We start from the raw sequence: 15,845 nt of genomic DNA on the forward strand, positions 1-15,845 counted from the left end.
ATTTATGAAGAAAAACATTATATGTACAATTTTATGTAATACAGGCCAGAGAAATTTTTGGTCCTGGTTCTTTATCTAGTTGATGGAGAACACTGCCTACCTGATACACGAATGATGCAAACTATTGTTCTAAAATGTGAACTATAAACTGAATCAGAACTAAATTAATATAATATCTCTGCTACTTTAGATTTATTTTCAAAAGGGATATAATAACATCTATGCCACAAGATTGTTCTGGAAAATAAGTGATATATCACAATTAAAGCATTGAGCACTGTGACTGGAACACAGTTTGTGTTCAACAAAAATGGATTTCTTCAGTTTGGTTTTGATTTTAAAAATCTGCACATTTAAATTACACATATTGTTAAGTAGTAAATAGTGGGAGAACTATTTATAGCATTTTTGCTGGATAGCAGCATTAATTTAAGGTTTAGTTTTGGAAAAGGTTAATAGAAACACCCCAATTTGCCAAGATTTTCCCATTGGACTGACATTATGCTATCAGATGAGAGAGAACTGTGTTGTCTGGAATGTCAATTTCCATTTTAGTAAACTCACCCAATAACGAATTATTAAAAAATTGATGGTGATACAACTGACATATTTACATTCTAAACCTTGCCAGAAATCCTATACTGAAGGGCCTGAGGCTATCTGAAACAATTGTTCAATGACAAGAATTGTTTATGAAGAAAAGCTGATATTATGAAGTATTATTTTAAGTAAACATATTAACATAACAAATGAATAGTAAAACTTAAAATTGCAAAATGTGCAGAACCAAAAGCTGAGTTGCTCATACTGACATAACAAAGTGGTCAGTGTTGAGGGTGAACAAGGTGTTTGAGTTTAGAAATTAATTTATTACAGTGTCTTGATATACAAAGGAGAACTATTGTGTAATGATACAGTTAACTGTGGAAGATTAGTGAGAATCTTTCACTTGCATCTTTGGGTAACATTTATGTTGAGGTACATTCTTTAAGAATTTATTTTTCATAAGATGGCACTGAATTTTTTCAAGTGCCTTTTCTATATATATTTAGATGACCATATAGTTTTTACCCTTCATTTGTTAATGTAATGTATTGCATTCACTGATTGCCTCTGTGAAGCTTCCCATATCCTTGCATCCCAGGGATCAATCTCACTTGATCACAGAATATAATCCTTTCAATGTGTTGTTGAATTTGGTTTGCTGGTATTTTATTGAGGATTTTGCTTCCCTGTTCAACAGGGATATTGGTGTGTAATTTTCTTTTCTTGTACTATTCTTTTTGCTTTGGTATCAGGGTAATATTGATCTTCAAAATGAGTTTGGAAGTTGTTAGCTTTTTGTCTCTGTGACAAATACCTGAGAAAAACAACTCAGAGGAGGAAAACCTGACTGACCACATTTATGCATTCATATTTCAAAGTTTTGAAATATCCTGAGAACTCACCTTGTGTCAGGCTCCTCACAAAGTGGTGAAAAAACAGACTTAACTTCTGTCTTCATGGGTTTTATAGTCTAATGAAGGAGTATTAGCATTTAAGCAACACACAAAAATAAGTAATTATAAACTTCAATGACTAGAGAATATCATATGGTGTTGTTAAAATGTATAATAAAAATACTGTATTTTGTCTTCAGAGTGCAAGAAAACACCACTGAGAAGGTGACCTATAAATTGTGATCCAAAGGATTAGTAAAGTAGGAAAAAAGAATGGAAAGGAGAAAGGATTCTAAACAGTGAACTCAGGCTCTGAGTCAGAAGAAAAGGAGATGAAATTGGAGGAATGAAATAATCAGTGTGAATGCAATTTAATATTTCGAGAGGAATATCATATGACAAAGATACAGATACAGGCATAAGCTAGAGCCTATAGATGTTTTAACCATTTCAAAGCTTTTGATCTTAATCAGAGGAGCAAAGGGAATTCATTGAAGAATTTTGAATAGAATGATACAAGTAGATTTGCTTTATTTAAAAAAAAATTCTTGAAATGTGGTGTGGGGTATAGATTTGAGGGTCGGGGAGTAGACAAGCGCAGTATTGGCATAACTTAGGGAGAAGATAGTGGTAGCTTACCTGGGCTGGTAAGTTGTGTACAAGAAACTTGAGTCAGTGTTGGAACCTTGAAAGAAGTAGTCAATTTTGTCCAGTTAATAATGGAAACACTTCCATGCTGTCATTCATGCAAAGCCCTGGTCACCTCAATATAGTCTTGTTTTGGTCTTAAGTAGGGTCAATATGAGTTGACTGAATAGATATATTTAGAGAGCCATGGAATGGTCTCTCTCTCTCTCTCTCTCTCTCTCTCTCTCTCTCTCTCACACACACACACACACACACACACACACACACACACACATGCACACACATACACATACAACAAAACTAAGATATTGCCCTTGCTTTCAGAGTTAAGTGATTTAACAATCTGGATCAGTCGATAGTAGGGAATGTACAAAACACAAATGACTGAGTTCAGTATAAAACATGTAAAAACCAAATTTTGCTGGTGTTCTACAAGAAGCAATTATGATATTGTGCTGAAGGACTGGGGCATGAGAGATGGACTTCGAAACATTGGACAGATTTAATTCCTGGAAGAGGGGCTAGGCAAGGCTTATTTCTAAAAGTGTACTTAATCTTAAGGGGAAAAATAGTAATTTCATAGATATGTAAGAATAGCTGGACTTATGGATATTAGATTAAAAAAACATTTTTAAGAAAATATTTTCATTTGATTTGCTGAATTGGGTTTCACTATTCACTTTTGTGATGTCAATTAACATCTGTTAGCACTTCTTAGGTCTTTATTGAAAATATGGCAGATATTTAACGTTCTTTGAGGACATGCTTAAAGTTTTGGCAAGTCAGGAATCCCTAGAAAACTGTTCTTAAAAATAGTAGACCTTGCAGATGTGGTGGTGCACACTTGTTATCCCAGTGGCTCAGGATGCTAAGATGGGAGGATTGCAAGTTCAAAGCCAGCCTCAGCAACTTAGAAAGGCCCTAAGCAACTTAGTGAGATCCTGTCTCAAATTTTTAAAAATTTTTGAAAAAAATGCTTGGGTATGTGGCATGGCTGTTAAGCACCTTTGGGTTCAATTCCATATTTTTAAATAAATTTTATACATACACACACACAACCCTTAATATTTGCTTTATAAAGAGTGAGTGATTAGAATCCAGGTAGAGCAATATATTTGAATATAAGCACAGTGATGGAAGGTACAGAAAGTTTGCAAAGAACATTGAGTTGTTCATTTTGAATGGAACATGGAATGAATAAGAAAGAAAGTGGATGAACCTGGGAACTGGAGCCCTATTGTTGAATCCTATTATAGGATTGTTTACTGTATACCAAAAAAATTTTTGAGTTGCTTATATCTAACTTGAGGAACTGAAACAATGAAATTTTGACCGGCTACATGAATATATTTTTATTTGTTAACATGCCTTAGTGTTCCATAAAGTTTATGATAAATGGCCTGGGGCCTGACTCAGTATTTTCCACATGATTGAGATTTCTGTGCTGGATCTGAAATATACATTGATAGATTTACTGAGAGTTTTACCAGGAGAAGAGCTTTCTTTGATAGGCAGTCATTTGGAATCCATTTTTTCCTCAATTGGGAGTAGTTCCCCAGCCAATTCACTGTTCTATTTATATCCATGACCTCCTTTCCTATGCTGTATCAGCTGAGCACTGTAAAGACATCCTTAAAAGCAGTATTTAGGTCAAATCAACCAGAATGAGTGTAATTAGAAAGAATTTTTAAAGAGTGATGTTTCTGAGATAGCTTTATCAAAATAGTTAAAATTGTTTGCATTTGAATTCTAAGTCATTATGTACAATTTGCTTGGATGGATTTAAGTGAAGTCAACAAACTTTGGATCACTGAACCTCTACTGTTTTAGATCATTCTCAGCATTTGGTGTGTGTGAGAGAGAGGACACACGAGAGCTTGTATTTGAGCTGGGAGTTGTAATCTGTAGTCCTGACAAATAAGGAAATGTCTAGGAAATCTTATTAACTCTGTGGATAGAGTATGGATAGAGTGAAAGAGAGGGAATCTACTAGAAAGGACAGGGCTCAGGGTAACAGCACTTCTCTCTGAAAGTCCATTGGTGCTTTAAAAATGGTGACTATCTGGAGGAGTATTGTACTGTTTTTAACTAACATCATATACCTAGTCTTCAAATTTGGTGAATCAAAAAATACTTGGGAGTTTGTGAAAATGCAAATAGCTGGCCTTAAACTTAGGTTTTGATTTAGTAAAGCCATGCAGCTCCAGGGGACCTGATTTTTAACAAGCACCTTGTAGTTCATTCTTACACAGGTGGTCCTGAGTTTAGCAATTGAGACACTTACTTGGGAGATATCAGACATTACTCCCCCACAACTGTAGAAACTGGGTACAATTGAAAGCATTTTGTGAAATGCTTTTAGGCACACTGTACTAGGGTCCAGGAATAAAAAGTTAAATATCAGGGGAGAGTATAAACACAAATGCCTACACACAAATGCCTACACACAAATGCCTACACACAAACACAGACACACACACACACACACACATACATACGATAAGTACTGTGATAGTGACAGAAAAATGTAAATAAGAAAATTAAAATGTAAATAAGAAAATTACAGTTCTCCCACAAAAGAAATAAAGAAAGGTATAGAACCAGAATAGGGAAAGAAAACTTGAAAAAAAGAGAGGGCTAAGTCCTGAGCTATAAACTTTCCAGCTATTTCTTGAACATTAGCCTGGAAGGGAAAGAGAAAATATAGAGACTAAGAATCTAACTGAAACTATAATATCTAAAACTAAAATAAAGTATACCAAAAGGTGAATGCATAGCTCTAAGAAATTTATTTACACCACCTTTATTTCTGGAATAATGTGCTGATTTTGACTAAAAAGTGTTGAGCATAGATGCCAAAATAGGTGAATTCTTTAAAGTTTGATAAAAGCAGCTATAGTAATAGCATGGCAGCACTTGTACACAATAATTTTCTTGCTTAAGCTTCCTAGTCTGTGCTCAGAAAAGGATGAAATGTTTGTCATATATTTGCATAAGCATTATTCTATCTCTACGCTTAGTCTAGCCATCTTTATTCTGTTCTAGTATTATTCCAGAACAGGTTGGAGATGCTGAAAATAAATGAGATGCACTATTTTAGATGATGTCTGTTGTGTTTAAAACTTATAAAAAGACAAGGCAATTATAAAGGAACTCAGAATGTAGTCAACTTTTTGAACAGTTTTTGTGTAGTTTGTTTACCATGTCTACTTTTTTCACTTTGGTTTAGCTCAAGGAAATAACCCTATGAAGCAATTGGAATTAATATATAATGCTTTCCTCAGGAAACAAAGTCAAATACTTATTTTGAAGGAGACCCACTAAAATTTCCACATAAATTCACTTATAACTAAATTTGTACAGAGCTGGAAAACAGTATTATTAAGGTGGTAGTGTCTCACCAAGATTTTCAGGTTAAGATGTTAAAAATATATCTGGAAGGAAATAAAAACATTACATAGGAATGTTATTTCCAGGTTACAGACACCTGGGTATTTTAAAATTTGTACGTGATCTCCTGTCCATCCATGTTCTCATTAGTGCTTTTCACCAATTATCTCTGACTCTTCTGGACACAAGGCAGCTTACATTTTCCCATCCCTTTACATTAAGTGTAACAGTGTGACTTGCTTTGTGAATGAATCTTGAGAAGTCAAATGTGTCACATCTGGGAGGAAGCCCTAAGAGCTCTTGTACAAATTGTCAGAACATTTTTCCCTCTGCCATGGCAACCAGTTCCAGATGTGGAGTTTCTATTAGCCTTATTACTGGAATGATGTGGCCCAAGGTGTCACCCTGTCACCCTGTGTGTGGCTGTTTAAGCATGAATCAGAAATAAACGTTTTGTTATGGTTTGGATATGAAGTATCCCCCCAAAAACTCATGTATTGGAAACATGTTATCCAATGTGGCAATATTCATAGATGAAGTGATTAGTTTATGAGAGCTTAACCTCATCAGTGGACTCACCCATTTGATGGATTAATAATTTGAATAAATTACTGGTGGCAACTGTAGATTGATAGAGCAGGACTGGAGGAAGTAAGGGGGCATGCTCTTAGGGATTACATTTAGTCTCCTTGCTCACTCAAGCTGAGCAGTTTTCCTTTCCACACTTTGGGTTGTGATATTCTGCTTCAAATCAGGTTCAAAGCAATGGAGTTGGCTGACCATGGATTGAGGCCAAAGTAAACTTTTCCGCCTTTAAGTTATTCTTGTCAGGTATCTCAGTCACAACAAATAAAACCTGACTAACACATCTTTGTTGTCTTAAGGCTTAAATATTTGGAGTTTATGTGGTTGCTGGAATACAATTTAGATTAGTCTATTAAATCAATGTCTTTTAGGATTTTTTTCCTATATGTTGGGTGTTTATAAATAGCATTTATAAACATTTATTGTGAGCATTCCACATCCTACTATGTGTCATTTTTAAAATATCCTATTTCTTACCTAACTTCCTTGTCCTATTATTTCTGATTACTGATCTGACTTCAAATTTTTTAAAATGTTCAAATAATCATGTATAAATGTTAATGTGAATTTGTTATATGTAAATTTTGCCTTTCAATCTTTCACTTATTTTACAATAATATTATTGTTATAGCAACTGGTCACACTAATCCATCTTCTCCATTCTATTGCATTATATCATTCTAAGGAGAAAGTGCAACACATTAGTAATCTTTATGAATTCTTGTGGTGTAAATTTTAGAAGTACCCTTTTAATGAAACTATTGCTTTTTTGCTGGAAAGATAATGGTGATGGGGAAGAGGATGCTAATAGAAATTCCAAGAAGAGATCAAGTTCCGGGAACATGTATGTTCAGAGTGATTACAAAGCAATTTAATTTGTACAAGTAATTTATTGCCCCTGACTTCTGATATCTGAAAATCAGAAGTTAATTTCAAGGTAGATAGCTAACAGCATTCTAGATTTTAAAATTGTTTATAAAGATAAAAGGATAGGATAACATGAGGAATATCAAAGGACACCATGTTATTTGGGAGAAAATGGTAAATAGCCACATTTTAGCTGTTGATTATTTACTAGGTTTTTTCCTCATTGAGAATTCTTTGGGGGAAGTATACTGTGACCTTTGGAAAAAAGCCTTTGCCAACTCACGTTACATTGTCTTTCTACTCTTAGAGCATAATTTTATTTCTATTTTTCCAGCATTTGAAAACAAGTCTTCAGGTAAAATTTTGAATGCCATGATGGGTCTCAGGGTATTTAATCATTTTTATACATATTTTCTGAAAAATCAAGTGATGATATTCTGCTAATAAATGATAAGTTTGTCAGTTGTAGTCCCATGAGCTTTATAAGTGTTCTCATAATTTTGTTAAGTTAGTGCTCAAATTGTTTAAGGTACTTCATCTTTAATAATATAGAGTTAGATGCATTCACATGAAATCTAATGATTGATATTAAATCTTAATAGATATTTTGTAATTTTTGTTATATTCATGGTAAAAATATCATTGAGTCCCTGGGTATTTTTCATATACATATACACATGGAACAGAGTTCTACATGGTGCTCAAGAATTAATAGTGAAAATAAGTAAATAATTAGATTGGTATTTTAATCATGGTTAACATGATTGATTTACTTACTTATTCATTTGATAGATATTTAGCGAATAACCATATTTTAAACACTATGCTAGGCATCATGAATACAGGGAGGAAAAGGATACGGTACCATCCTTAAAGAGCTCAAGACTTAGCTGGGTATACTTATTGATTATATATGAATAGATATTGACTGTAGCCCATGATGAATGCCACAGCAGGGATATATGGAAAGTACTGTTGAAACAAAATAAAGATTAGTTCTCTTACTAAGAACTAATGAAGGGACCATTGAGGGCTTCACAGAAAAGGTGATATTGGGCACTTAATACAATATTTATCATTTTGGTCTAATTAATAATATTAGAACTACTGAGCATTTTACCACCAAATCTTCAGTGGATAATTAGAGAACTTTACTTTGAAAATAAGTTATTTCTAACTTTTGTGTCATGTTCTATGCTTTGGAAATTTGGGGGGTTTAACCTAGGATAAATATTTTAAATATTTAAGAACAAAAATGGTAAATCATCACATATACTGAAAATAGAATTAAAATAGGGCCCAGAAAAGTCCCTAACAATACCTGTTAACTATTTAATTATAGAGTTATGGATGGATCCCTGTATCTCAATTTCTCATCTCTTAAATATAACTATTACTAGTTTCTTCCATTTAGGATATTTTTGAAAATAAAATGAGAGAATATGTTTATACTGTGTGACACAATTAATAGTATGGAGTATAAATTCAAGAAATTTTAGACATTATAATTTTTAAGAATAAGTAAGATCAGACTTGACAACAAACTACAGATATAGGAAAAGGTGTCGAACAATTGGGAAGGTAGAAATAATGGAAAACAAGGCTTTGCAGAGAAGGACTATTGAAAATTTGAAGATGATGAGATTGGCTCTTGAAAAGGTTATTATTATTGGAAATTGTCTAGGTAAAATACTGACAATACAATCAGTATTTTTGTGGGGGATAATTATTTTATATTCCTGTTGCTCCTAATTTCAGTGATCATCTATGGTGATAATGAGCAGTGCTGGAGTGAGATGTCAGTGTTTGATTGTGGCTGTTTGCAAACTCTGCTATGATCATACTCAGTTGTCTAATTGCTTAATTTATTGATGTTTGCCTGACATGTTTTTCAGCAACATTTGTGATTGCAGATAACTAATCATTTCTCTTCTGGCTCATTTTCATAGCGTTTGCATTTGATTTGTCTGATTGCTGCAGGTGGAAACAATAGGTGATGCGTACTGTGTTGCAGCAGGACTCCACAGAAAAAGCCTCTGCCATGCCAAACCCATTGCTCTGATGGCCTTGAAGATGATGGAACTTTCAGAAGAGGTGCTGACACCTGATGGAAGGCCAATTCAGGTAACCCTTTGGCAACCTGGTGTGAGTAGTAAACCCTTTAACTGGAGGTAGGAGGAAATTCCCTTTTGAATTCTTACTGCAGTTTATAAATCTAGACTAGTCTTAAGGAGAACAAGGAATGACCAGGAAAAAGAAAAAAATGGAAAGTGGTTCAAAATTGGAAAAGGTACGTGGAAGACAAATTACCATGAAAAGAAGAAAGGGGAAGGATGATGGTGAGAATCAGAGTCTGAGGGGTAATCCAAGAAGTAAAATAAAAGCATCAAGAAAAGGGAGAACCTGGACAACTTCCTGTAGGGAGTGTACAGTTGTCCTTATGAAGCTTCAGACCTCGGAGTTCTTCATAGTTTTCATATGGCAGAGCTTCAGGGTTGGATCCCAATAACTAAAGGAATTTTCAAACAGTAGGAAATCTAGCTTCTGGTGTGTTGTACTTCTTTGGGTCTCAATGGCTTGCCACAATCTGGAATCTACCTTGGTGAACAGTTGAAGTCATTTAATTATATTTCTGCTAGAATTCAAGGGTAGACCCCAGAATTGTCATTGCTGTTAATGCTTGTAAACCAGAAATATTGTCTTTAGAGAAGTAAACTTGAATCCCATACAGTTCTTTTATAATAGCTAGCCAACTCTGGGTTAAGAAAAAGATATAGGGAAGATGGTCACAATGCCACACATCTGTAATCCTAGCTACTTGGGGGGTTGAGGCAGGAAGATGGCAAGCTTGAAGCAGCCTCAGCAACTTAATGAAACCCTGTCTCAAAAAATAAAAAGGGCTGGGGATGTAACTCAGTGGTAGAGTACCACTGGTTCAATCCCCAGTACTGGAAGGAGAGAAAGAAAGGAAGATAGGAAGGAAGAAAATAGGGGGGAAGTGGGCTCAAAATGTGTTTAACATTTCTCATTCTAGCATTAGAGCAAATTAGTACTGTGAATGACACTTCAGATTAAAACTATTAAAACACCAGGTTAAGTATTTTCTAACTGTATGTAAATAATATTTTTTAAACACTATTAATCACATCACTGAGAAAACTCATAGGAAAAGGAGAAATGTGCCAATTACACTATGAATAGATTTTTTAAATGGTAAATTTAAAATTTTAGCAATGGTAGTAGGAGATTGGGGAATACTGTTTTTCCCTGGAAGACATTGATTTTAATTATATCCTCAGATAATTTCCACAGATAAAGTGCTCTGGAAAGTGAGTTGCTAATACTAGGAAAAGAATAAAAACAAAACAAAAGCCTCCAAAGAGGAAATAAGTACTATAGCTAAGAACCAGCAGAAATCATAGATGAAGAAAAACAGATCTGAAATATTGTCACATATTGAAATTATAAAATGCTGAATTAAACTGACAGTGCTTAATAGAATTAAAGAAATAAACGGTTGGTAAATGTGAATAAGGAACTAGATTTGAAAATGAACCAGAGAACTTCTAAGCAATCAACATAACACTTTCAAAAGGAGGAGAGCTGGGCATAGTGCTGCATGCCTATAACTCAAGCGGCTCATGAGGCTGAGACAATAGGATGATGAGCTCAAAGCCAGCCTCAGCAAAAGTGAGGTGCTAAGCAATTCAGTGAGACTCTGTCTCTAAATCAAATACAAAATAAGGCTGAGGATGTGGTTCAGTGGTCGAGTGCCCCTGAGTACGCCCCCCTGCAAAAAAAGCCACAGAATTCAGTGGATGGAATTTTAAAGCAGATTAGATGTAGATGCAGCAAGACAATTGCACACTGAAAGGTAAAACTAAAGGAATTATCATTGATTAAAGCCAGATAATTAAAACTGGGGAAATACAAACAAGAGAATATAAAATATGTAGGACACATGGAGGAGAAATGGAGATATGTAATAATGTTTAGTTGGGGTTCTGAATAGAGATATAGGAACTGTTAAAACACATTGATGAGTTGTAAGACTCAGCAGTTCTAAAGAATTCTACAAAAGACATCATTCTAAACACATTCTAATGAGATGAGAAAGGTAGAGCACTTGATAAATTCTAAAAGTGGCACTGATTAGTAGAGAAAGGATGGGCTCTTCAATGAATGGTTTGGGGACAATTGCCTATCCATGTGGAAAAAAATAGACATTGGTTCTCTATGAATCTATACATATATCAATTCCAGGTAAGTTATAAATACATCCTCAATTTTGACATAGGTTAGGGAAGAGTGTTTTTGTGAGATAGTCACATCAAAAATTTGTAGATCTTAAAGAAAAATACGTATAAATTTTACTATATTAATTTAAAACTTTTCTGTTTATCAAAGAACACCTAAAGAGAATAGAAAGACAAGCACAAACCAGCAGAATATTTTTTATAAAATATATAACCAATAAAAGTATCTCTGGCTAAACTGATAAGTAATCAGATCAATATAAATTGAAACACCATGACATAGAGTTCCTGCCTACCAATGTGATACAGCTTTCCATATGTGACAACGCCATTGTTGATGAGGATCTGGAGCCTGGGAAACCTCACTCCCAGCTGGTGGCAATATAAATAGTAGAATTCATTTGGCACTTAGAATGTTTAAGTTGTGCATATCTTTCAATCCAGCAATTCCTCTCCTAGATGTTTGTCCAAGGGAATTACTAGTGCACATGTAGCTAAAGTCCCATGTAAGATTATTCATAGCATTCTTTTCATAATCTCAAATTGGAGAGAACTCAAGTATCCACCAACCATCAAATAGGTAGGAATATATATATATATATATTTCTATGTTAGTGTTACTCTACAGTTGGGAAAATGAATCATATCAGCTACTGACAATAACATGCATGTTTGCCAAAAACATTGAACCACCATTGACAAACTCTACAGTGTTATCTCAAACTCAAAGCTGGCAAAATTGAAAAAAATAATGCTATTTGGAAATACCTACATTGATGGCAAAAGTATAAAGGAAGAAAAAGAAATGATTAATACAAAATTCTAGATGATTCTTACCTCCAAGGGAAAGAAAGATGATGGGAAGGAAAAGGATGTAATGGGGAAAGTGAAACTAGTGCAGAATTGTTCATTTTATTACTTTTCTTTAGTATTTAGTATACACACATATATATGTATATATGTTTATATTTTACTTTTTAAAGAGTGGTGTTTTCTTACCATTCTTATCAGTAGTGAAAATAGAATTTGGGAGCATTAAAGAAAAAAAAATCTAGGTTATGTTCCCTCAGGGCATAATTATGAGTGATTCAAGTGTATGAATGGCAGGCACCTCAACTACTGCCAGGCAAACAAACAAACTAAAGGAATACTTTCTCAGTTTGTTGAAAATTGCAAGTACACACATTCCTGAATGAACTTGAAATTGATTTCGTCATTGTCAAAACAAACTTAAGTTACCAGAGATCAAAACCAGGGAATTGTGTTTTACAGTGTGCTCATCAATATTTTCATTTGCGGGATATAATATTAGTTCTGTCTCGTGAATCAGATAGTTTTATTAAATCAGAAGAGGAAATGTCCATAAAGATTTAATAAGAATGCAGAAAGAGATTTCAGAATAATAAAACCCCCTTAATAATTTTAGCTTCTTTACTAATTTATAATATTTTCATGGTTTGGAGTTATTTTTTGGCATGTTAATTTGATTTTGAATTGCCCTCTAGCTTGGTGCCATGGGAACATTTCTAAACTTGAGAGAATCTTTCACTATGAAATGCATGAGTGTTGCAGTAGAGTTCATATATGAACAGCTGTTTGTTTACCTCAAAAAATATAAATTTTATGTAAGTTTTTATGTTATTTAAAATATAAAGCCATATATGTTGCAATAATTTCTAAAAATAAAATTTTCTCAACCCCTCAAATTTTGAAAAACAAACAGATAATTCTAATATGGCTTTATAAACCAAAGAGGCTTCCTGTAATGATGGCAAATGAGAATGGAAAGAGTCAATTGTAATTACTTGGAAGTGATTTGCAATGTTTTTGTCTCATTAATTGTAAAACTACCTGCATTTATTTTTTCAGTTAAAATTAATCAAGCAATGTAATGTATTGCCATTCAATCCCTATATATTCAAGCAAATTACTGTTCAATAAGTACTCAAATGAAACTCAGAGGCTAGTATTAGATAATATCTATAAAGTATACATGAATATGGTATTATACAATGAATTATGAAAAATTAGCCCCAGTGACTGTAATTCATACTTATTTTGAAAATAGTGATTCGAAATTTTTATGCTTGATTAAAATAATGCATTGTTCTTCTGGCTGAAAATATGAAAATGCCAGCATTATGACGATTCCTTTTAAATCCTCCCTAGGGAGAACCTGATTTTCTGGTATTTTTCAAAAAATAGACAATTGAAAAGTAAAATCAGATTTCTATTCTCTCTCTTTTGTTCAAGTTAGCTATATTGTGATTTCACTAGAAAATGTACAACTTTATGCTTTTAATCTTGAGAATCTAATCTTACAAAAGTATTTTAGCTAGAGTTTTTAGTGCTTACACTAATAGTTTAAACACTCTGATTGAAATAACCAAACATTTATTACTGCTTGTACTTTATTCTTATAAAGAAGTATGTTTATAAAGAAAGAGAAATTGGGTTGAGGACTGACTAGAAGATGTGATTAAATATATTATAAAAACAAGAAATATTTTAAAAATTTAAGCTTTTTAGGAATATTGTGTCCAAATGTTTAAGTTTTAATTCTGGACTGCAGTTTTAAAAAAACTATTTTCATCTCATACACATAACAATTCAAATTCCCTTCATTAGGTCAGAGAACAGTACATTTCATATAATGAGGCAATTATAGAAAGATTACAAAGCAGAGTTAAAAAACAATGTGTAATCATGTTGTAATACTAATGTGTTTAGCAATCTCAATTGCAAATCAGGGAAATGTTGTGATTTTTTTTCTAACTGCCTAGTGAAAAGCAGAAATATTAATGTATAATTTACATGTATTGTAATACATTCAATTGTAGCTCCTTAAACTTCAACTTCTTCTAATGAGTTTACAGGATTTTTTTTAGATTAGGAAATAATCATTCTCCAATTAAATTTAAATAGTTGTTTCTATTTGCTAAGGAAACTCGATGTTGTTATTTTAATATTTTGAAAAGATTTGATCTTTGCAAACTTTGCTATATTTAATTAACTCCCATGAGATTACAGCTTGAGATTTTATTTAGAAAAAGAAGAGCTAATTATATAATAACAATTAATTTTCTGTGGTTTCTTGATAATTGTTTATAAAATCCTAATTAGTACTTTTCATTCTGTAGTATGTATATTTATGTGAGATCCTCTACCTGTAAATTCTGTGTCTAGTGAGAAAGATTTAAGAGATCTGAAAGAACTACAGTCATTAATTACACAGATATTATATTAACTTATTATTAAGATACTAAGCCTAGTTGTTCCCACTTCTCATGTTTATCTATTAGACACGTGAGTTTACTTTTAATCTCCTAGATAATGCATATATTGACATTTCTAGCAAGTTGTTACTTATTGTAGTGATAATATACAAAACATTATATATTATTATGGGTAAAAATTATGGCTACATAGATTTTTAATAAATCTAGTTTATAAATAGTGATTTTACGTGGCATTGGAAATATGTATAGGGTTTTTTTTCACTTAAACTATTTGCTCACTGAGAATTTAGCAGTAGATGAGGTGATTACATGTTCTTCTCTGTAGTTTGCTTCTTTTAGTTCTTGGAGGTTTGTTGTATATTCTGTCCTTAGATTTGTCTTTTAACTCACTGATACTCCTCTTATCTGGTTTTCAAAAATCACTAGTTAAACCCATCAATATAATGCTTAATGTTGATTATGGAAGTTAACAGTTTAACATTTCTATCAGGGGCTGGGGATGTGGCTCAAGCGGTAGCGCGCTTGCCTGGCATGCGTGCGGCCCGGGTTCTATCCTTAGCACCACATACAAACAAAGATGTTGTGTCTGCCGAAAACTGAAAAATAAATATTGAAATTTTCTCTCTCTCTCTCTCCCTCTCTTTAAAAAAAATCTTTAAAAAAAAAAGCATTTCTATCACCTGATTCTATTTTTCATTTTGTTTTATTTCTTTGAATATATCATCTATAGTGATCTTAAACTCTTTGCTTGTTAAATCCATTCTCTAGAGCCCCTTTTGTCTATTACATTATCTCTTTGTTCACATAGTTTTAAATTCTGTTGTCTTCTGTGTGCCTACTTACTATTGTTGGAGATATATATAAAATGTTATAGACATAATTGAATCCTAAGCTGATGTTAGTTACCTTTATGCAGAGATATTTTGCATGTGGTTTTGGCAAGATGCTTGGGGCTCTAGCAATCAGGGATCAGATACATTAGGTTGGATTTGGAGTTCTGTAAAGACTAATGTATTTCTCATTCATGACTTTTTTGGTATTGCCCTAATACCTGTGGTATTGTCTGTCAGGGTCTTACCTCAAAGTAAGGAGGTTTTTGCTAAGGTCTGTCCCTTGGCACAACTTTAACATTTGTCCCCCTAATCCTGCAAGGCTGTCAGAAGTACTGCTTTTCGAAGTTACCTCTTTAGAGTCAGAAGATGCCTGTCGGGGAAAAGCACCCCCAAATTTACACTAATCTCTTCTTAGGTTCTTCTCCCCCATTTCTTGGTACAGTACTTTTCCATTGCTTTGTCAGTGGACCTGCAGAAGGTTATGTAAATTGCATAATCTGCTATTATGAGGCATGGAAGTTCAAAGTGATGCATATTTTTCATAAGAATTAACTAATAATGATTCACTCTCACAAATCTGTATTTATG

General features: G+C 33.3%; 1 protein-coding gene across 1 annotated transcript in view; it reads left to right on the forward strand.

Annotated features, from left to right (window-relative positions):
• Gucy1a2 (guanylate cyclase 1 soluble subunit alpha 2) overlaps nucleotides 1-15,845 on the forward strand; it is a gene marked incomplete at its 5' end in the record, with an annotated part of 260,928 nt that overhangs the window by 200,184 nt on the left and 44,899 nt on the right. Inside the window, one exon of the mRNA XM_015489685.2 lies at nucleotides 8,910-9,053. Coding sequence (XP_015345171.2) covers nucleotides 8,910-9,053 — 144 coding nt within the window. The remainder of the gene's footprint in view (nucleotides 1-8,909; nucleotides 9,054-15,845) is intronic.

The sequence above is a fragment of the Marmota marmota genome, unplaced genomic scaffold, assembly GCF_001458135.2.
Source record: "Marmota marmota marmota unplaced genomic scaffold, marMar, whole genome shotgun sequence".
Taxonomy (NCBI): Eukaryota; Metazoa; Chordata; class Mammalia; order Rodentia; family Sciuridae; genus Marmota; species Marmota marmota.